At 33.6% G+C, this 22,355-nt stretch overlaps 1 protein-coding gene across 6 annotated transcripts in view; it reads left to right on the forward strand.

Moving 5' to 3' along the window:
- Positions 1 to 22,355, forward strand: part of ERBB4 (erb-b2 receptor tyrosine kinase 4) — a 1,148,410-nt gene that overhangs the window by 878,221 nt on the left and 247,834 nt on the right. For 2 of the 6 annotated variants that reach the window (XM_058706132.1, XM_058706147.1), the window contains exons 14-17: positions 3,868 to 3,961; positions 9,697 to 9,851; positions 16,662 to 16,706; positions 16,828 to 16,902. In XM_058706132.1, the coding sequence (XP_058562115.1) occupies positions 3,868 to 3,961; positions 9,697 to 9,851; positions 16,662 to 16,706; positions 16,828 to 16,902 (369 nt within the window). The remainder of the gene's footprint in view (positions 1 to 3,867; positions 3,962 to 9,696; positions 9,852 to 16,661; positions 16,707 to 16,827; positions 16,903 to 22,355) is intronic. The other 4 variants (XM_058706154.1, XM_058706171.1, XM_058706141.1 and 1 more) reach the window with 2 other exon arrangements.

The raw sequence follows: 22,355 nt of genomic DNA on the forward strand, positions 1-22,355 counted from the left end.
GAAACATTGCACTTTTGCATTTTATATCAGAAAGATAGAAATCTTTGGATCATAATAATATTGATACGTCTCTTCTTTGAAAGAAACCAATTCCCTTCATGAAATTTAGGAAAAAAAAATAAAATGAGAAATTTAAGTATGAAACAATTTAAAATAAGAATTTAATTGTTTTTCAGGAAAATTTCAGCTTATAATTTTGTAAATTACAATCAACTTATAAATTTGATAATGGATAGCAAATTCTTTGTTTCTTTTCTCATTAAATTGTATTCATGCTTATTCTCATTATTACAATAGAATGATATTATCTGAACATAAAATACTTGATTAAAATATGATTAAAATACACTTGTTTGTTGTTTAGCAATGATGCCATTAAAGTGTAACTAATAGATTTTAATTCCATTTAGTGAATTACAAGTTTATTTGTGTATATATATATGTATACATTTATATATATGTATACATATATATATATATATATATATATATATATATATACACATACATACAGTACTGAAGAGGAAATGGGGCTGTAGCAATCATGTCTTCTAACAGCAACATCTTATAAATAGTGAAAACTGGTAGAATTAAGTGTTGGCCAGTGTCAGAACACTGTAGAAACAAGCCAACACTAGAATTCAGACCATCTGATTTCCGTCCTGTATCTTTCCAGATGCTATTGTTTTTCTTTAACATTTCCATTTTCAACGTGTCAGATATATGAAAATGATACATATGCAAATGCATATACTATTCTCTGTCTCATGTCTGCAAAATAATGAAAGCTAAGGAAAAATAACCTGTTTTCTAAAAAAAACAACACTGATTACCAGACTGTTTTTGAAAGTTTAGCATTTTACAAGTCATTAAATCAAACGTATTAAAAGCTATAAAGTTTTTCATGTATTTTGCAATAGTAATAGGGCTCTAGGAAATCATATACAAGAATTAGCTTGAAAGATAATAAGTGAAAGTACGTTGTAAAAGTCTGATGTAATTCTAGTCTATGCAATGATAGGTTTTCCCACTTCCAATCTTGTGGCACTGGCTAATTTCTCCTGACATTGCTTGGCAGTTAGTTAAAACAGCCTTTGAGGAAGAATTAATTCAAATCCTAACTTCATCACTTCCTAGTTTTAAATCTTGGATAAATAACCTAATTGTGTGAATCATTTCCTTTTCGTGTCAGTTTATCCAAGCTAATTAGATGGCTAGGTAGAATAGTTATCTTAAAATTATTGAAAACAAATACAAATGTGACATTTACCAAAATAAGGGAAACTATTTTTATGTAAAAATAGTTTTGACTATCATATGAGAAGAAATCCTAAAAAGAGGACTTTTTGAAGGGGGCTAGAAAACCAGTTAATTCCTGGCTGTTAGCATTCAAATCCAGGTCATAGAAGCCACTGTATTTCAGCAACTCAGAATTAGAGTGCACAGGCATTTAAAATGAAAGAGAAAGCTCATTACAATGCAATCTTAAAATTGTTCTAATCTGGCAACATGGTTAAATGTTTTTGGAATGTTAAGAACAACATAGAAACATCAGAAAGGGTGCCAATCTAAGCTCTTTGTAGGCATTTTTTTATATTTAACATTCACAACCTCTCATTGAAACACAGTTTTTCCCTTTTACAGAAGATATTTACAAAATTAAGTCTAGAGATGTTAAGGGATTTAAGTCCTAGAAGGAACACCAGTGAAGTTTAGGAAGGACTTGACTGCAGAGCATTGGTTCTGGCTCACAGGATTGGCTAAGGCAGCACACACAGCATGGCTGTGAGAAATGTAGAGTAGCAAAAACAAATGACAAAAAGCATAGTCTGCAAAACTCACGCTCAGTAGACAGTGATTTGCTAGGTCAGATTCAAGAGAAAGGGAATCTCTGGCAGTCATAGTATAATCAATAGGAAACGGGGAAGAAAAAGCAATGATGGAGACAGTGACAATGAAGAGTGAAGAAATAGTAAAAATTGTAGGAATGATCCGTTCTGAGAGCATAAAGGAAGAGAGCCCAAAGCCATACAAATAGACGTCTAATCTGCAGAAGAAAAGGCATCTGGGTTGTCTCCATGACTTTTTATGACATATTCACCTTACTCCTTAACTCTGTGTGTAGGGAAGCGTTTTGAAGAAGTGAAAGAAAAGAATGACCTATGTTTTAGTACCACAAAAATTATGACCTTCATTCGGTAACATAACCCTTTAGTAACCCAAAACTCTATTCTTAAAAACAGGAATTTGCTGACGATTGCAGGTTTTGTTATAATTTCATGTTAATTATTTATAATTTTATAATTTCATTATAGAAATAATACTTATGATTCTCTTCACAATTGAGGTACCATTCCCACTTCCCTCATACCAGGTCATTTTGACTTTTATATTATGAAGATTTCCTCTGTTGAGTGCTTTATATCACTAATGATGAAACATGCAAAAAAAAACCAGTCTATGTAATTGAAATTTTAAACTCAATAAAAAGCATCAAAAGCTTAGTCCATAGCAAACCAACATCGCATTTTAAAAATGGAAAATCCATGTAGATAAATATGTGCACTGATATATAACTAAACCATCAATTTATGCCATGTGTTTTGAAAACCCAATATTTTGCTTTGAAGTAAGTGTAGTTTTAATTTAACCAACAGAAAATATAGCCCACCTTTTAGACTTGTATCATTTATTAACACTTTACAATAGCCAAATGGGGTAGTTCACTGTAAAAATAAGTGAACGCTTTAGGAAAAATAAATTTAAATTTATCATGCAATTAATCCTTAAATGCCATATTTGCAATGCTTTGAGTATGGAATGATAGCTCATGATACATAGACACACAATAATACAGAAGCTATAAATATTTAGTCATGTTTTGTTAATGACTTGTAACTGACATTCTAAATTGTCATTACCCAGTGCCTCATCCACTCACACATTAGTTGGAATGGGGTGTATAAACATGATGTACATGAATGATAACCAATTATTGAAATGAAAACTTTACAATAGGTATTGATTGGAAAACTTACATATTGATAACATTTAATATTGAAATGGCCACAAAATGTTAGGTTTGGAAAGGGATAACATCATCCTAGGTTTTAATTAAAAAGTTTTAGAATGTTACCATTGAACTAATTTTTTAAAATTTTATACTTTATAGAATTACTTCCAAAAGATTTTAAACTGAAAAAAAGATGTTGTGATATTAGATCAATAATCTAAGAATATAAAATCTGCCATAAAAAGCTATTTTTTTCTAATTCTCCAAGGCAGCTGTTTTAAAAGAAGAAAAGAAATCAAAGCATTTTTTGAAGTTTCACCAAAAATAAATTGAAGAGTCTTGGGATTTGAAGGACAGGAATGGGGAATATCATGTAACTTAGCAACAAGAAAAATACAATAGTTCTTTCAGAGTTTAAAAAATAAAGCTCAGCCAAGAGTAACATTTTATATAGAGACAAACAGGCACAGCTTTACTTTAAAAAAAGAGTGAAAATAATTCTGCTGTGTCATCGGAAGAGTCATACTTTTTTTTTTTCTTCTCTCTCTCTCTCCTTTTTTTTTTTTTTTTTTTTGAGACTGCTAGAATATCTCTCACAAGAGAGATGTTTCCTGAATGAGTCTATCGTTGAACCCAGTGGAGGGCAGGGAGAGCCATCTGGCTGCAGTTTATCTTTTCTCCTAATGGAGAGCTTATTCCTTAATGTACAGGGAAATGATTCTGATGCTCCTGGCACATTGAGAAACAAACTCTAGAATTTACTCTGCCAATAGGACTTTTAGCAGATGTTACTTCATTTGTTAAGTTGACAGCTTGTTTGCTTATACCACCTCATGCAGCTGATGTTTTCACAGTGAATTTCGAGAGTTTGAGAATGGCTCCATCTGTGTGGAGTGTGACCCCCAGTGCGAGAAGATGGAAGACGGCATCCTCACATGCCATGGACCGGTAAGCTTGAAGACACCTGTGGTTGTGTTGGCTTATTTAGTTACATGTGTGAATGTTTATTATGTCATTGCTTTATCGTCTATCTATCCATTCAGCAGGTGTTTATAGCATACTAAGGGGAATCATGTTTGATATTCTGCCCTCAAGAGGCTTACAGTTTGGTAGTAGAGACAAAATATTTACAAATTAAATTTCTTAAATACTTATGTCCCATATAATGTATTTAAAAAGAGAATATGAAGATGCCCTTGAAATTGCACAGTGTTGAAAAGATGGATCTATAAGTAATTAGATCGAACCAAAATAATTGATAAAATATAAATATGTGTAAATTGTTATAGGAACAAAAATGATAGAGAGAAATTTATCTGTCTTTGGGATGGAAAGTAGGGCATCAAGGAAGCCCATAGAGAAGTGATATTTGAGCTCTACTTTGAAGAAGAAACATCTGGAAAGAGGAGGCATACAAGGAATGCAAATGTAAAAATTCATGGTGTGTTTGAGGTAAACTATAAGACATTCATATTTGTGTTTAATTATTTAACTATTATGGATTTGTGAAGGACATTAAGACAGACTGAGAAGGCAAACATAAACTAAAATCTAAAACAGTGTGTTAAATACTATGGCAGAGAGAAATATTGAGCTATGAGAATGGAAGGAGGGGCTATGGGATTAGGAAAGTCTTGATGGAGACACTGGCATTAAATGTTTGAAGTTAGCCTTATAGAGAAAATGGTAGTTCCTTTTTAGATATCCCTTTGTTTCCCATCATTCAGGCTTTTTCTTAATAATGAGGCCAATATGAGTTTGTCATTCCAAAGTGTCACATTCATCCTTCTTTAGACAAATTTCCAGGTTTGTGTGTGTGTGTGTGTGTGTGTGTGTGTGTGTGTGTGTGTGTATCGAGTCATTTCTCAATAGATGATTTGGTGACCAACATTTGGGTGTAGCCGAGAGCTCAACATTGTTCCATAAGAATTTATGTGTAATTTAAATAGTACTAATTTTTCTACTAGAGTGCTTATTCAGCACTTAATAAGCTTAGAAAAAAGATATCGTTGAGCCCTCCAAACTTCCATTAGGCCCCAATGAGCTGTTCTGGAACTTCATCTAAAGAAGGATGTGTAAAGCTTGGACAGTTCAGAGGACTACCATAAGGATGATTAAACTTGGAAAATCAGACCTCTGAGAAAAAGAAGTGGTGTGATTTGGCCTCAAGAACCAAAGTCTAAAAGACAATTCAATATGTAAATGATCTCCAAGTAAGTATGCAAAGGGCATATACAGCTATTTTCTTTCTCCACTGAAGATATTAGTGGAAAGGGCAATTAATCCACAGAAAGAGAAATGTAGATACTGTAAAGAATGACATGAAACATAGGGAAAAATTCTGAAATGGGTTGTTAAGGCAAGTCAAGCTATCTATATACGACTTCTTTAAACACTAACATACTTAAGTACCAAAAGTCAAATAATGAAAAACAATGTATCTTTCAGAGAGACTGAGACTTCAAAAATGTGTAATTACAATAACAAGGAGACTGCAAAACCAGTCCCATGCTTTTTCTATTCCTCTTGCTGTCTCCTATGGTATAAAATTTTGCTGCTGAGTAACTAGTTTATTAATTTATTTCAATTTGTATGTTTTCACAGTTTATTTGTTCATTCTTCTGTTACTCAAAAGATTGAGACAGTTTATAAACTACACATTAAAAAAACCCTAATAGTTAATTTTTTTTCAATTTTCAAAATTATTTGATAACTAAGAAAGAACAAAAAAAATTAAGTTTTTAATGAACACATTTTGTTTTCATATTGACAGCATTGTTGAGCCATATACTTAAAATTACCACCCAGTGTGAACATTGTCAATTAATATGTCTAGAGTTTAGGAAAGGCATTAAGTCAAAAGTAGAAAAGATTTAGTAAACCTGAATCACTTATTTGTAGAAAATTAGAGAATGGAATCAAGAAAACCTGTTTGATCACTCGATCAGTAAAACTTGAAATGCTAAGCAGGTAAGAATACAATTTAGGTTATGGTGTCGGAGAAACTGGTAGGACTGAGCTCAAACAATGACCCATCCTCCTTTCACTAGGACATTGCTTGCTTTCAGCTTTTACAGTTTATATGAGGTTTTTGCCTGTTTCTGGGTTTATATATTGATTATCACAACTATAAACAGAAGTGTTTGTGTGCATGTCACAGGCATATATCATTTAAGATATCCAAGAGGTTCTCTGTGAGACTGACATTGTGATGAGATAGAGAAGTCATGAAGAAGGTTGGAATTCCAACACCTGGCCTTACCATTTCTTCTGTTGGAATCACACTTTCCTGACCTGTCCATATTTTCCTAATAATAATCATTGGTACACATTTATATTTGTCAAATACTGTTACATTTGAAGCATATGATGATCACTTTTTCCATTTAAAATATAAAGAAACTTAATCTATAATAATTAGAAAGTTATACCAAAGAGTCAACAATCTATAAGATGTGGAGCTGGGACTCAACCATTGAAGTTCTGCCTCCAAATTTTACACTCTATTCATTTCACTCCCCACCCCACCCCCGCAAAAATTCTGTAATATAATAAGGATAATATGTTTTCTGAGAATATAACAGCTACATGTCAAATGGGATAGTATTATACTATTTAAATGTGGCAGAAATCCAGGATAATCTTGAAAGGGCTAGCTTTGAAATAAAGCAAGCCCCTGTTTTTATAGCCTTGTGTGTCTGCATGTGTTTTTTACGTCTTATTATTTATTTAGCAATTTCATCCATTCTGTCTCACTTTTACTACCCTTGTTTGGTCCTGTCAGGAAAGATAAGGAAGGGCATGTGAGAAGAAAGAGAAGTAAGGTACATCAGAGGAGTTGTAGGAGATTAAAATATAAGCCAAAGAGGTGGCATGCAAGAGAAGAGATAGGGAAAGAAAATGATAAAAGCTAAAGTAGTTGTTAAAGTCAAGTTCATAAAGGTGTGCTGCCATAAGAAATAACCCCCATATTAGAGTAGCTTATAGGAAAATGTTTAAATATTTTTCATCTAAAGTGCACTGCAAGTCAGCTCTCCTCCCTGAGATGATCTGGCATTCTGAGATGCTTTGAATTATGGCATCTCCACATTCACATGGGATCCCCACATCATGGCAGCAGGCAAAGAGAAGGCTGGAGAGTTGAGCCCTGACAGTCTCATAAATCGTTTCTACTTAATTTCATGGTCCAGAAGAAAACATACCTCACCTATGGTGGGAGGGGAATTCCAGTCTTCCATGTGGCTAGGACTGGAAGAGAAATGGATACTGGTGAATGTTAGCATTGTCTCTTAGCAGTAGTTACCAGAGAAAATCATCAATTGTTACTGAGAAAAAAAATAATATTTCTATCAGGATTTAGCTTATTCTTTAGTTTTCTGCCTAGATAATTGAATCTAAGGATAGCTTAAAATCAGAGACAAGGAACAATATTGCTTTCACCTCTGTTTTTTATCATTGCATTTATCAACTCATTCACTGAACTTAGGTTCTTAAAAGCTTTGGGAATATAATGATAGAAGAGTAAGCATTAGACACGCGTATTTCTTTAAATCTTTTTTATGGAAATGAGTTGGAGAACTAGTATATTTCATTTCTTTTGAGATTTGTCGGGATTTTTTTTAGTTATGTCAGCTTAGAACATTAGGTTTTGTATCATCACACAATCAAATAGGTGAGAGGGGCTTAAAAAACAAAGAAATACACAAAAAATCTGTTAGAAGGACAGTTAAACATTAAATATGATTTTCATTTTAGTTTCATAATTTTTGTGTCTTCTGATTTTACCTGGACATTATTTTACATTAGAAGAATTTTATAGGAAAATAATTCCTAATTTCTAATTTTCACCATGCCTAATTTACTCATGGTTAGTTTTATTCTTCTGTTCTGCAGGAAGACATCAGCCTGTCTCTTGTCTTGTACAATAAGTCATGCCACTGAGCATACTTGCACAGTAAATGATTTTGTATAATAGATGGCATTACGTGCCTAAGTACCCATGAGCAGGTGTTAAAATTGGAGACATGTGAAATATTCTTTTTTGGTAGGAAATAAGAAGTTGCCAATAGCAAACTCTTCAGGTTGAATAGGGATTAGGTTTCATAGGATAATTTTCTTTTAGTTCTAAATCTCACATTAAAATAGTGAAATAGTGCTTGATTGAACCTCACCAGTCCCAGAATTTCCAGAAACCTCTTCCTGATTATTTTTTCTTCTTTACACCACTGTTCTTCGTTAGTAGCCTCAATCTTTAAATTTTACAATGTTATATTTATTGATTTCCTGATGTCTTATATCTCCAACTTGTTATGTCTGGCCACTTTTGGATTAACATTTGTAGAAGGATGTAATACACTCCTGTGAATGGACACTCCCTGCCTAATACATAGTTCTGTACAATGTCTGCTTGTTGTTGGCCCCCAGATTCACCATGTTAATTATAAGCCTAATAAAATTGATTATCTCCCTCTATACTTACTATATCTCATTTATCTAAATTGTGTTTAATGTGAACTGTCATAATTGTTGGAACAATGGACAGACAGATTTTGGGGAGAGATGGGTCAGGGGAAGAAGTTCCAGAGAGAGGTCAAAGAAAAGAGGAACCTAAGACAATATGATGTTCAAAAGGGAAGGCCAAAAGTCAACTTTTTAAGTAGGTAATATCACTATTCAAAATAGTTAAATGTGTAAATATATTGGCATCTCTTAATAAAATAGCATTTTAAGAAAATGGTTATCTTTTTATCGAGAGAGAGAGAGAGAGAGAGAGAGAGAGAGAGAGAGAGAGAGAGAATCCCAAGCAGGCTCCACACATCAGTGCAGAACCTGACATGAGGCTTGAACCTACAAACTGGGAGATCATGACCTGAGCCAAAACCAAGAGGAGGACTCTTCACCAACTGAACCATTCAGGCGCCCCAGAAAATAGCATTTTTAATAAAAATATTCTCAATTTTCTTTGATTTGGTGGTAGACGCCTTATCATTTTGCGTGCTTACTATCCCTAGCACCAAATTGAAACCAGTTTTTTCTTGTAAAATTATTTTGTTTAATATGAGTTTTAAATTTTTACTTTTTGATATTTAAATATATTTGCATGCTATTATTGCTTAGTAACATTCTACATATTAGAAAATGGTTATATATTATCAACATAAATATATGAAGTGAATTAGTGCCATTAAAATTTATTTTGCTCATATTTATATCACCTTTACTATTGGATAAATTTTGCATACATCTATTTCACTATTATGGGACTTTTGATATTTGCTTATCAGAGTGTGCCTTTATTGTGCTCTCAGTACTGTACTGTTATTTACTAAAATCTCTATAGACGTGTGAGTTTTAACTTTATCACAAGCTGATTTAAGATGGAGTGTAACATAGAAATTAATTTTTATTTGCCTAACCTGACTAATTCCTAATAATTCAACCATAGTAAATTTTAAAATCCATTGCTCAAATAGTCATAGTACAATCAAAGGAAAGTTTACATCTCGTTTTTACCTTGAAAAGCTGCCATAGTGACATCCCCACTTGTAGTTCTGAAAATGCTCTCCCGTTCCCTAGTGCAAGATTGACTACTCACTGAAGTCTCAAGGACTAATCCACATGAATACCAGAGGAAACCGCACCCATTTTTCTTTCTCCATTGTGTTTTGTTTTTCACAATTCAGGGACCTGATAACTGCACAAAGTGTTCCCATTTTAAGGATGGCCCGAACTGTGTGGAAAAATGTCCAGATGGCTTGCAGGGGGCAAACAGTTTCATTTTCAAGTATGCTGATCAGGATCGAGAGTGCCATCCATGCCATCCAAACTGCACCCAAGGGTAAGCATCCTTGCCAGCCAAGGACTCCATCACACATGTTATCTTTACCCCTGACACCATCTACTAACTATATAACATGCTCATGTAAAACTCGATTCATCTTTATATTAACTTGTTGATTTGAAGAGGAATACTTTCTAAGGAAACAATTTATGTAATCAAATGTACACTCTCTGAAATATTCTGTTAAATATTTACCTAAAAGTATTCTATTGACACCTTTATGAAGCTGGTGGGAGGTATACTTGTAGGGAGTCTAGAAATTCTTCTAAATTTTACTTGGTATTGAAGATATCTTATAAGAGACAAGATAGCCGTCATACTTGGAGATGTGTGCTTAATCAATCTTTAACAGAAGTTTTCTGATTATGTTTCTTTGTTCTTACAACCAGCTTAAGTTGTGGTTAGCTCTCTTTGATAGATATTGCCTTGGATTACTCCTTCAACAAAATATAAGCAAAATAACGACAGAAAAAAAGGTGGGGGGAGAACTTAGTGATATGTATATTAGTAAAATCACAAATACATTTTGTGAAAGTAATTTTAATACAGGTCAGCCTATAATCTAGAAATTCTTTGACTACTATAGGACAACTCAAAGATGGGTACCCAGTTTTCTATCTTTTTTCCAAAAGGATGCATTATAAAATGAATAATAATTATATTACCTTTGATATTGAAACAGTTGTAAAACAAAGACATATTACAGAAAGAAGAAAAGCACTGAACTGAAAGAAATAATACCACTCATGTAACAAATCCCAGAACCTATTTTTTTAAAAGATAGCAAATCTATTTTAATAAGGGCTTTTCTTTTTCTTTCCTCCAGAAGATGACTAATTTCAGACTTGAGAACAATTTAATATACTCTATCCTCCTTCTGTCCATAAATCCTCTTCTTCATTATGAGTGCACACACACACACACACACACACACACACACACACACGTGCAAATACATACACTTGTTTTTGAGAATTATCTCAGGTACTTTATATCTGGCAGGAGAGTATGAGATTCTATAAAGAATGTTTTCTGCCACATTAAGAGCTAGTTGCTAGGGGATATTGAAGAAGTAAGGCAAGCAACAACATCATTTTCTGCCAAGAGGACATCAATTTGCAGACGCTGCTACAATTTCCTGCAGGTCAAGAAATCAGCTTAAGTCACTCTGTGAAGTGGTAGATCCTCAAAAGGTAAAGTAATATTCTGCCATTCAAATTTAAATTCAGCTTAGAAGAGCTAACGCCATCTCATTGGTTTACACATAAGGACACAGACTGAGGATACTGAAATAGTCACACGGGCACCTAGCTTCAAGGAAACTACAAGGAATAAATTTCTCCCCTTGTGAGGTTTTGGCACACTTGGGTTAAGAGTATTTCATGAACAACTGGTGCCACTGGAGCAGAAGAGTCAGCAACAGAAAGGGAAAACTTTGCCTGCTATAGTAATCATCCACAGGAGGGTTTTATTGTTTTGCAGCTAAAATTAAACCAGTAAATTATTCAATATAATGTTGATGTCAACAGCTGTTGCCATTCAAAATGAGACCTTTTGCTATTTTTGCAAATCTAATTACAATGAGGCCATTAGGGAAATGAAAGTGAGATCGCAGAGCCATAGTCTGGATGTGTGGCTGGTGTGTCTTCCTCTCAGCCCTTTTAAATCATGATTATGTAGTAAAAGAACACATCTATAGTGGGGGAAGTGGAAGTAGAGACAATGAAGAGATCCATTTACCACAGCAACAAAAGCCAGATGTCAGCAAAAAGGGAGGATGAAGGTATAAATGGAACAAATCTGACCAGGCCATTTAGGAACTCCAAGTAAAGAGAAAAATGTCTTTAAATCAACTGTTGCAGAATGATGGGGAGACAGAATTGGATGTTGTATTCCCTGGCATCTTCCGAGGTAAATGGATTGTAAGGAATGACTTAGTCCTGAAGGATTTGTGTGTTTGTTTTCATTTAGCTTCCTGCCATCCTTTTCCTAATATCCTCCATATTGTCCAGGTTCACTCCATGAGAGTTTTGTCATCCCAATCCCAGAACTCCTAAATTCCTAAATTCCTAAATCCTATTCTATATTACTGTTTTGCAGCACTGTGCTCTGAGATTCTTGAGTGAAGCCATGAGGTGCTCTGTACACTTAGTCCCTTCTTTTCAAATTGCATGTAGAAGTAGGATCTTTGTCTAGAAAGATCACAGGGCCAGTGGAGATGACGTGACGAGTGACTATTTTTATTCCTAAATACATGTAATAATTGACCTGTCTGTGCGTGTGAGCTCACCATGCCAACCCCACTTTGGAAAACCGCTTTCCTTTTATATGCTGATATTATGTCAGCTAGATAATTCAAGAACCAAGTTACTGGAAATAGTCTTTTGAATCACATTTTTTAGAAGGAAAGTTCTTACTTTGAATACTGTTCAATGATTTTCTGAAAATAAAATTATGTGTGTAATACCTTAAAAGCACTTTTATTACTCTGGAAGTACATTAAATATATTGGCTCTAATAAGTTCTTTAGATACTTTTAAAATAGGTTATCCATTTAGCACGTATCAGGAGATTCTCATTAATATCCCTAGAGGGATGGGGAATAACATTGTCTCTTCTTGCCTTGACTAGAGAACTTTTATTTTAGCAGGCTTTTCTCATTTCATTCATTCCTCAACTTGGTTATACTGAACACCAACTGCACATCAGAGATAGTGATAGCTAAATTCAGAAATGAGTAAGATCCCCATATTTTGAAATGATGAGCAAGAATTTAAAACTTAGGAATGATCTTCATATTTGAAAATAGCAGGATAGAATTAAAAAAAAAAAGACTTGTAAACTAAATTTAGTATGTAATTAAATTCCTGTAAGGGGATTTTTTTTTTTGTGGTTTCCACACTAAAATCTAATCCATGACAAATATCAATGCAGTTTTGGTTTTTAGTCATGGACTAGAATATTTGTTTTTCATAGGCGTCTTTGAAAATTTGCATTGAATATTTTTGTTAATGGTAGAATCATGGTTTCCGTATTATTAAATTCCCTGTATGCGTTTATCTTTTTTTATCAACCCTTTTTATATATTTTTAAATTTCTATGGTGAAAGAATTTTCATTTATAAAAGGAAAGAAGAGCTGTTTGTGAAATTATTGTCTATACTCTTTTAATTGAAATTTTAAAATACTCCACTTTCATTTCAAAATTTGAAGATCTTGTCAAAATATCTCAACTAAGGTAGGTGGGTATATCAAAGTGCTTACAAATCAGTAAATAGTGGCAAATGTTAAACACAACTCAGTGTTCAGAATTGCAGATACTTTTGTAATATGTTATATTGACATGTTATAGTTTCTGATCTTCCTTTAAATTTTTTACTTTGTAACACTAATTTTGTAGAGTTACCTTATTCCTTATCTGATTTTGATCTCATATTTGAGATTTTGACTCTTCAAAAGTTTAATGCTTCCATTATTCTGTGATCTTGCTGAATCAATATAAATTACATGTGCTAATTAGTTGCTTATATGAAGTCCAAAGGGTTGAAATAGAGTATACATCTTTAAATACACAGTGACTTGTACTTAGACAGGATGGTGCTGCTTTAGTCACACTTTTATTATTTGTCTTTCATTGTTTCTTTCATCTTTAGCTTTTAAATATGTCTACATCTCAAATATTCCTCAAGAGTTCCCTCAACAAACTTTCCTGACCCCACATCCTGCCCCCTCAGTGCTCACTTTCCTTTTCCCTTGCTTTGCTTATGTCCAATATGCTTCTCAACTCACAGTGGTTGAAATTCTGCTGACCTTGACAATGACAACTAAAATGCTCTCAGTAGTTCTTATTTTATTAGACCTCTCTTTGCATTTGATTTTGACAGTTACTCCTGAATGTCTCTCCTGATTTGGCTCCCACAATGATGCTGTAATTACTTGATTTTACTCAATATTTTCTCATGCTTCTGGCATATGAGCTTATCTTAGGTCATTTACTGGTTATCGGAGTTCTTTGAGTTTCAGTCTCAGTCTCCTCTTTTCTCACTTTATAGATCCTTCTTCAGCTATCTTACCCACTTACATGATTTCAACTTTCTTCTGTATACTGTTTCAAAACTGATCATCACACTGGTGCCTTTACACCCTACAACCACAGGCCTCTCTTTCCAGCTGGCGAGGAACATTCCCTACCCAGATGTAGGACAACCACACTGGATGCATACTGTAGATCCATAAAGCTGAAATTATCAACCCCTCCCTCCCCAACACACACACAAGAAAAGGTGTCCCTCCTCCCACCCAGTGAGGTGTCATTCCCTCACTGATGATACTGCATGTTTAACTCCTCTGATCCTACTTTTCTTTCATCAAATCAGCCATCAACTTCTCTTCCCCACCCCACCCACCATACCTTTGAAGGCATTTCTTGAATCTGGCCCCCTGCCTCTATCCTAGTTGCCATTTCCCCGGTGTAATCCTTTTTCATCTTTTACATACACTAAAAGAATCTTGGTGCCAAAGGAATCTACCTGGATCCCAGCTGACTAGCCTTCACAGGGCAGAGATCCATGTAAAATACAAATCTAGCAAATCCACTACTTCAAAACCCTGCAGTGTTTCTCCACTAAGTTTGCCCCTAAGCAAATAGCCTTCAAATTCTGGCTCCTGTCTAAATGATCTCGCTTCTTTCCCTCTTCCTGTCACCTCATGTTTTGTTTGCTTCCTGACTATTCAGAATTATTTGCAGTTTTTCATGTGCACTCTAAATTTCCTCAGATCTATGCTTTTGTTCCTGCTGTTTGTTACCCCTTAGAAATGACTGCTACTCCAACCCAGGGTTATCAGCACCCTGCATTTCAGCTTCCTAACTTCTCCATGAGGATTAACATGAATTTCTAAAGCTAAGTGTCCCTCCTCTATGCTCCCTTAAGCCACTCTTTCATGTATCTTTTTATATTTATCACATTAAACAATATACATCTGGTTATGCATCTATCTCCTATTATGCATTAAATTGTGAGCTCATTAAGAATAGGAAAAGTGTCTAATTCATCATCCCCCCCACTGCCCAGCTCCTAGAAGAGTAGCAACACTTAGTAGGCCTACAAGAATGTTTTTTTAATGGATGAATAAAGATCTTTAATTATTCACACTTTACCCTCAAGTTGAATTTCACTTTCAAATATTTTTATATTTCAAATGTTATTGTAAAGACACAGATTGCAAATTAATCATAGCTTTCAGATTCTCACTTGGAAATAAGAAGTAGACTATTAATTTTACCAAATGGTAATACTGTATAAAAAAGCACTTGGAAGAAGATATAATAGGAACCTAGGAAAAAAATAAGCTCTTCAAAATAAAATAAAAAGAATATCATATAAGACAGTTTGAAAACATTTTTAGTAGTTACTTTTTCCATTTCAAGAAATGGTTTTGGTTATGGATTATAGTACCAATTCAATGCTATGTGCTATATATTTTTATTTGTATTTCTTATTTGCTTTTTTAAAAGACTTTTTTCACAGTGTATTCCCCATTTTTCTGTACATTAAATTTTTTCTGGGCTATTCAAAACCAATGCTCAAAATGAAAACAATTTTCCACCTAGTAGAAATGTTATAGCAGATATTCGTGAAGCAGGGAAATATTGACTTAATTATTATTATACATAGTTACATTAGTTTACCAATGTTGAGAATTATCTAAGGATATAGTAGACAGTCTGGCCTTATACATGAGTCCCTTATTACTTCATTATATGGTGATTTTAACTTCAGCTTCCTTTTCAGTTTCAGAAATTAGAGTTTGGAAAAAACATTTGTGATCAGCAGAATTAGACAGTCCTATAAATCATAGCTGTGGAGGGAATCTTGATAATGCACCGTAGATATATGTATTTGATGAGAGAAAAGGGAAGGAAATACAATTTGTACATTGGAAGATGGAAGAAGTAATATTTCCATAATACCTCCAAATGAAATTCTAGGGACCGTACATCCGGATTTTGTGTACTTATATAATTCTAGTGAATTCTTTAGTTACCTGCTTCTCAGTTTGTTCATTTCCTTGGAGAGTATTTATTTATTATTGTTTGAGTTAAGTATTATGGCACTTTAAAAACCTATTGTTTGTCTGTTATGGCACTGTGCTTTTAAAATAGAGCGTCAAGATAAACTGCAGTCTTGGTAAAACCAGTTAATTTGCTTTTTAAATGAATTCATGTTTAAAGATAAGTATGTTTTAAAAACCGTCACAACCAAGGAATGGAATAATGTGATTATGTAAAGTATCCATAAGAATAGCATTAAAGCATGTTAACTCATTTTCTGCCATAATCCATCTTTAATGAGTATTAAGCATCAGGTTATTATATTATATTGAATAGCTCATGTTTCATTTTTTATTGACTTTAGTTTTTACTTAAGTGTTTTTAGAAGAAACTGTATACATGAAACCATTTATAACCATTGAAATATCAAGTCATTCAGCAAGACATGTACTCATGATGCAAATGAATTGAGTATTGGAAGTGAGTCATATGTGTTTAGAAGTTATCCACAGAAACAGGGTACAGTTTCCTTTACTGTGGACATGTTTCTTTGCATTCCATGCGGGTGGTGTTTGCAACCTATTTCTTTGTATCCATCAGGCAATAATCTTCTCACTGGCTTTAAATTCACAGTGTTCCAAAATTGTCTAATAACCGTAATTATGAATTTGACACAATTAGTGTTTATCTGACTGATTTTTTTTTAAATGACTAATTTTTCTTTCCTTGTATTTTTTAAATTTGGATCTTCTGCAGGTGCATAGGCTCACGTATTGAAGACTGCATCGGCCTGATGGATAGGTACTTGGTGTGCTTGCTTCCCATGTTCTTCCTCCAAGGCTCCGTGTGTGAGCACTGGTGCATGTGTGCGCATGCCGCTGTGAATGGAGAATGATGTTTTCTGTTCTGTAATTGCCTGCAGGTGTAGCGGCCCCACTAGTCATGACTGCATTTACTATCCTTGGACGGGCCATTCCACTTTACCACAACATGCTAGGTAACATCTACCATGTTTCCATTTTGTCACTCAAATCCTTTTCAAATGATCATGTTTACAAACTACTAACCAGTTGGGTGAAATTGATAATATGTTAAATTAAGGAGTTATGAAATAGGCATATAACACTACTTTTCAAACCACATCCCTTACCTCTTTTTTCTTTATTCATTATGATTTTAGCATCCAAATTAGTAGTGTCATTGGTTTTCAATTTTGTACAATTTAAACAGGATTTCGAATTATTAACCTAGAACTTTAAGAGAATTTTTAAAATTAATTTTGTAGATTATTGCAAAACTAAACATTTTTAAGAGAGGGATTTATAAAAGTTGATCTATTTTCGTAAGATGTTTCTTGCTTAATTTGATTCTTTCTCTGATCTTATATTGTATTGAGCTGGTTGGTATAGTATTCTGTAGGCTTCTGAATTACCATAGACTAAAAGCACTATAGAAAATATTTTGTGCAGGTAAAAGTACAAGTTGGAATGAAAACAAAACAAAACAAAACATATCACTCAGATTCATACAAAAACCTATGCATGAAGGTTTATAGTGGCTTTACTCAAAATCACCCAAAACTGGAAACTACTCAAATGTTCTTCAGTTGTGATATATCCATACATTGCAGTGCTACTCAGCAATAGAAACGAACAAACTATTGATACATGCAAAACACAGATGGATCTCAAATGCATTTTGCCAAATGAAAGAAGCTATACTTAAAAAGAATACATACCAGATGATTCAATTTATGTGGTATTAATTCTGGAAGAGGCAAAACTGTAGGGACAGAAAATTGATCAGTGTTGCTTGTGGTAGTGTTGCCAGGTAAGCCTGGCAAGGGACATGAGGGAATTTTGGAGGAGGGTGATGGAACCCTTCTCTCTCTCTTGACAGTGGTGATGGGTACACGAATGTATGTGCTTGTCAAATATCATGGTTAAGCACATTAAAAAGGATGAATTTTACTGTCTATAAATTAGACTTCAATAAATTAGACCTTTAAAACATTTCATTTTAGGAACATAGTAATTTACAATGTTAACGTAGAAGTACTGTTTGCTTTCTTTATGAAACAAGCTAATTGTATCTTCTGGAAGTGAGAAAGTAGTGCTAAGTTACAATAAGCAAGATGACAGTTTGGGATGAAATATTGCCTTTTCATGTACATTTTTAAATTCAAATTTAACATCAAATTTAACAGTATAAAAGTATACAAAGCATAGGTGTAAAACTCAGTGAATTTCTTCGAATGAAATGTTTATATAACCATCAGCCAGATCAAGAAACAGAATAGTAGTAGAAACAGAAACACCCTTGTGCTCCCCTCCAAGGGAACCATTGTCCTGAGTGCTAACAGGAGTTTGCCTGTTTTTGCACTTTATATAAATTGAATCATATATATGTATTCTTTGTCCCTGGCCTCTTTTGCTCAATATTATATTTATGAGGTCCATCTATGTCATTACATTTAGTCATAATTTTTCATTTGTATGATATTTGCCTTTTAAAAGTTTTTGGAAAATATCAAGTAAGTGTTATCTCTTATTAAAAGGTTATTTAATTATATTAAAAATAAATTCTTTTTTTTAAAAAGGGTGCAGTAGAAGTAAATGTTTTATACGACAGTGGCACTTTGGCACTTGGGATCAATTCAGACTAGTTAATACAGTTCTTTAGGGCAAAGTTTAAAGTATGGAAAAAATCAGCAAGAGAGAGAGAAAGAGAAAGTGCATGTCTTAAGGCCCGAAGCTCAGTTTTATAAGCCAAGACCCATTTTATATTGTTTCTGTATTGATGAAATAATTTTCCTCCTTGAGACTTTGGTTGAGTCACTGCATTATCATTATGAAGAGTGTTTTCACATCGTTTTAATGACTTTCTTATAATTATTCCAGCCAACTAATGAGAGGCAATATAATGTGGTAACTAGGTGTGCTGTCTTTGGAATCAGATTTTCTAGGTTCAGAGCAAGGCTCTATCATTTTTTAGATATGTAACCTTGGGTAAGTTCCTTAATTATCTGAGCCTTACTTTCTTCATGTATAAAATAGGAATGTTAATATAGTTTACAAATTGGTTGTGAGCATTGATGGAGTCCATAGAATATGCCTAGCTCAAATATCACCCAGTAAACGTTGTTATTTATTATTTTGCTATGTATCAAATGATTTTAAATGTTGGACATGGGGGAACATAACTCCTAGAGGGAGTAGGAAAATCTCTCAAAGTCACCCAGGAAAGTTTGACTTATACCTCTACTCCTTCTGGTGGGTCCCTTGGCAGAAGGGAGGGCATTTATTTCTTCACCTCAGGAATCACTGTTTTAAGAGGTCCACTGGTATCTTTGGCAGTAGGTCACAGGCAGAGGCATATGAAGAGACAGAGAAAGAGTTAAAACCATAGTGGTAGATCCCTAGTGGTTTTCAATTCTGGTAATTAAGGTTGTATAACTCAAAATCATAGTGTATCTTACTATAGATTTAATATTTCCAACATGTTTGGGGAATTTTCTATCCTATTACTTGCCTGGGCTCTCAGGCCATTTCCTGTATTCTGAGACTAATACCTAATTCAGATTAGCTTTGTCATAAATAGGTAGGTGACCATGTCCAGTAATAGAGTACAATTCAGCACAATTCAGCCCATGATTCCTATGAAAAATCATCTGTAGGCCTTTGTACAAGTAAAGAGCAGAAGTTTTTGAATGTGAAATCCTGGGTTCAAGTATTTGCTCTGCCATGTTTCTTGTCTGTAAAATGGGATGATAATTTGATAATTTTTAAAATGGAAATTTTTATACCTCATAATATTGGTATGATGATTAAATGGTTAGGAGATATTATCAAGTATATATATTCATTGGTGGTAGTTACATCTCTAGTTGAAATATTGGAAAAAAATCTTTTTTAAAAATCTCATGAGGTTATGTTCTACTGGCATATATATATATATATATATATATATATATATATATGCATGCTATCAGCAGGGCACAAATATTTATATATCAGCAGGGCATAAATCCAATAGTTTATTGACTACAAAACTGATATATCAGAATTTCTAAGCTTTTAAGCATCTAAATTGTGCATCCTACTTCTAAGCATAATGACTCAAAAAAATTGGTAGTAGGGAGCTAAGTATTCCTTTTAGAAACTCTGGATATATTTAATTAATATTTCTTTTGAACTTAAATTTAAAGCAGTATGACTCTTCAGTTGTGTTGACTTGTCAGAATTAATGGACTTGTCATAGGCTGCTTATAAGCAGTTTGAAATTTACAAGAAAGATTTAGCTTGGACACCTTGAAAAGTGTTTATGACCATGGAACATTTTGACACGGATTGGATGAGAAGTGAAAGTAATAAATATTACCTTTTTTTCAGGTAAATGCTTTTTTCAGTAAATGTTTACCTCTCTGAAATGTGGTGGGTACACAGTTAATTGAAAGCAGGGGACTAGCTTAGTAATATTTCAGTTTATTTTCCATTTTTAAATTCTGTGAATGTTTTTTTTATGCCTCCGTCTTAATTGATTAAAGTAAATCTTACATAATAGGGAGATAAAAAAAACATGGTAGAAAGTAATTGCTTTCAGTTTTGTAAACTATGTTTTAACTGGGAGATTACCCAAATGCCTAGTTTTCTTTTAGTCACACAAAATTGCACTGAACATGGCAATGTGGCCATTTCGAAATATTTAGGATTCATACTCCCTACTGCCCCATTATGTTGTATTCTGTTTCCTAAACCAGAAGGAAAAAAGATTGAAGATTTAAATGAAAACAGGTGAAATGCTTACAATCTTGATCGACTTTCATTTTCTAAGCAGTGTTACTCTTTCCCAAGCCTGCAATTTGTGAATTGGTTTTCCACACTCCATTTACCTTACAGGCTGTTGCTGGAATTTCTTCCAGGAAGATAGGATAGGATGGAAAAGATCGTTGCTGTTGTTGTTGATTTTCTTTTACCTGTAATCTCCTAGAATATTCTACTTGTAATGAAAATAATACTTGAATTTCAGGCCTTTTCCATATTTTCCTTATCTGAATTCAATGCCTTACAACTAACATTTACTTGGATGTTCTTCTTTTTCTTATAAAGAATCTTATGAAAAAATGTGTTCAGCAAGTTTTTTTAAATTATTCTTTTTTATGCTATTTATTTGAGCTTGCACATATGCTATTTTCATATAGATTGTAATAGAACAAAGCATTTAATTCTATTCTATTTTAGTTTCTTTGCCAACCATATATCCCAAGCTTTTTATAATCTTAGTCTCTCACTCCATCAGGGCCAACATGTGTTCATCTAAACAAGCAAAGGCTCTATTGGCAAAGCATTTCTTTTTATTAGTTAGAAGTCCAAAATATAAACAAATAATTCTTTTTGAATTTGTGACAGGAATTGTGAAAAGTACTAGATTTCTGTTCAAAATTTTTTATCTGGCTATCTGCTCCAATTCAGTTATTCTAGACACTTCACAATATGAAGTAAGGTAACTGAAATCAGTTTAATTCTCTAAATCTCATCTGGGCAGATATTTGAAACGTTTTATATTCCTGTCACATTTTAATGCCTGTATCACACCTTTACTTTCTGGTGTGGTGGTTATTACCTAAGAGGTCACATAACAGTTTATTCTTTAGCAGTGTGACCCGTGTGTGATAGATGAGGGAGAAGATGTGATATTCTTGGCACGGCTTTCACAAATGGCACAATCTTTTTTCTTTGCTTGTTTGCCCTCAAGGAACTTGGTTCATAACTTATGTCCGTATCAAATGGTCAAAATAGCTCATAGATGGTTTCCTCAGATGAGTGGCAGTTATGTTATGATCCTTAAGTCCAATAAATATAAGTACACAGGCTTTTTATTATAAGTCTATCCTCAGTCCACCACATTCTGTATATTAAATTTACTTTTGAATTTAAGAGAGTTCAAAGAGGTGAAGGAGAGTGTGTGAATTTGTTCTTTTCCAGCTGATTCGTGTCCCACAGTTTCCAGTACATATAAAATACCAAAAGTTACCAAAGAATTGCAAGAGCAAAACAGTTCAGTTTTTGTTAATTACTGTTCATGGAGTTTCACATGGTTACTTTAAGTAGAAGTATTTAATGGCATAAGGTTGCATCAGTGGCTTTGTTTCAATATCGAAATGCCCACACATTGTTACCAAAGCTTTTAGGGATCCTAGGAACATTAATATTATACTCAAACATGCTAACTGTAAAAATGTGACCAGAAAAAGTCATACTTGTGGTTGAAAGTCAAAAGAGATTTTTTAAGAGTATTGACTTTGGACTGTAATAGAAAATCTAAAAATAGCATTATTGAACTGAGAAGATGCTGATTATGCTAGTTAAGGGTCAGATAAAAAATTCAGTGAGTTGAGTGATCCATTATGAATACTTCTTCAGTCTTTCCTATGAGCATCATTCTCTGGTG

The sequence above is a fragment of the Neofelis nebulosa genome, chromosome 2 (genome assembly GCF_028018385.1).
Source record: "Neofelis nebulosa isolate mNeoNeb1 chromosome 2, mNeoNeb1.pri, whole genome shotgun sequence".
Taxonomy (NCBI): domain Eukaryota; kingdom Metazoa; phylum Chordata; class Mammalia; order Carnivora; family Felidae; genus Neofelis; species Neofelis nebulosa.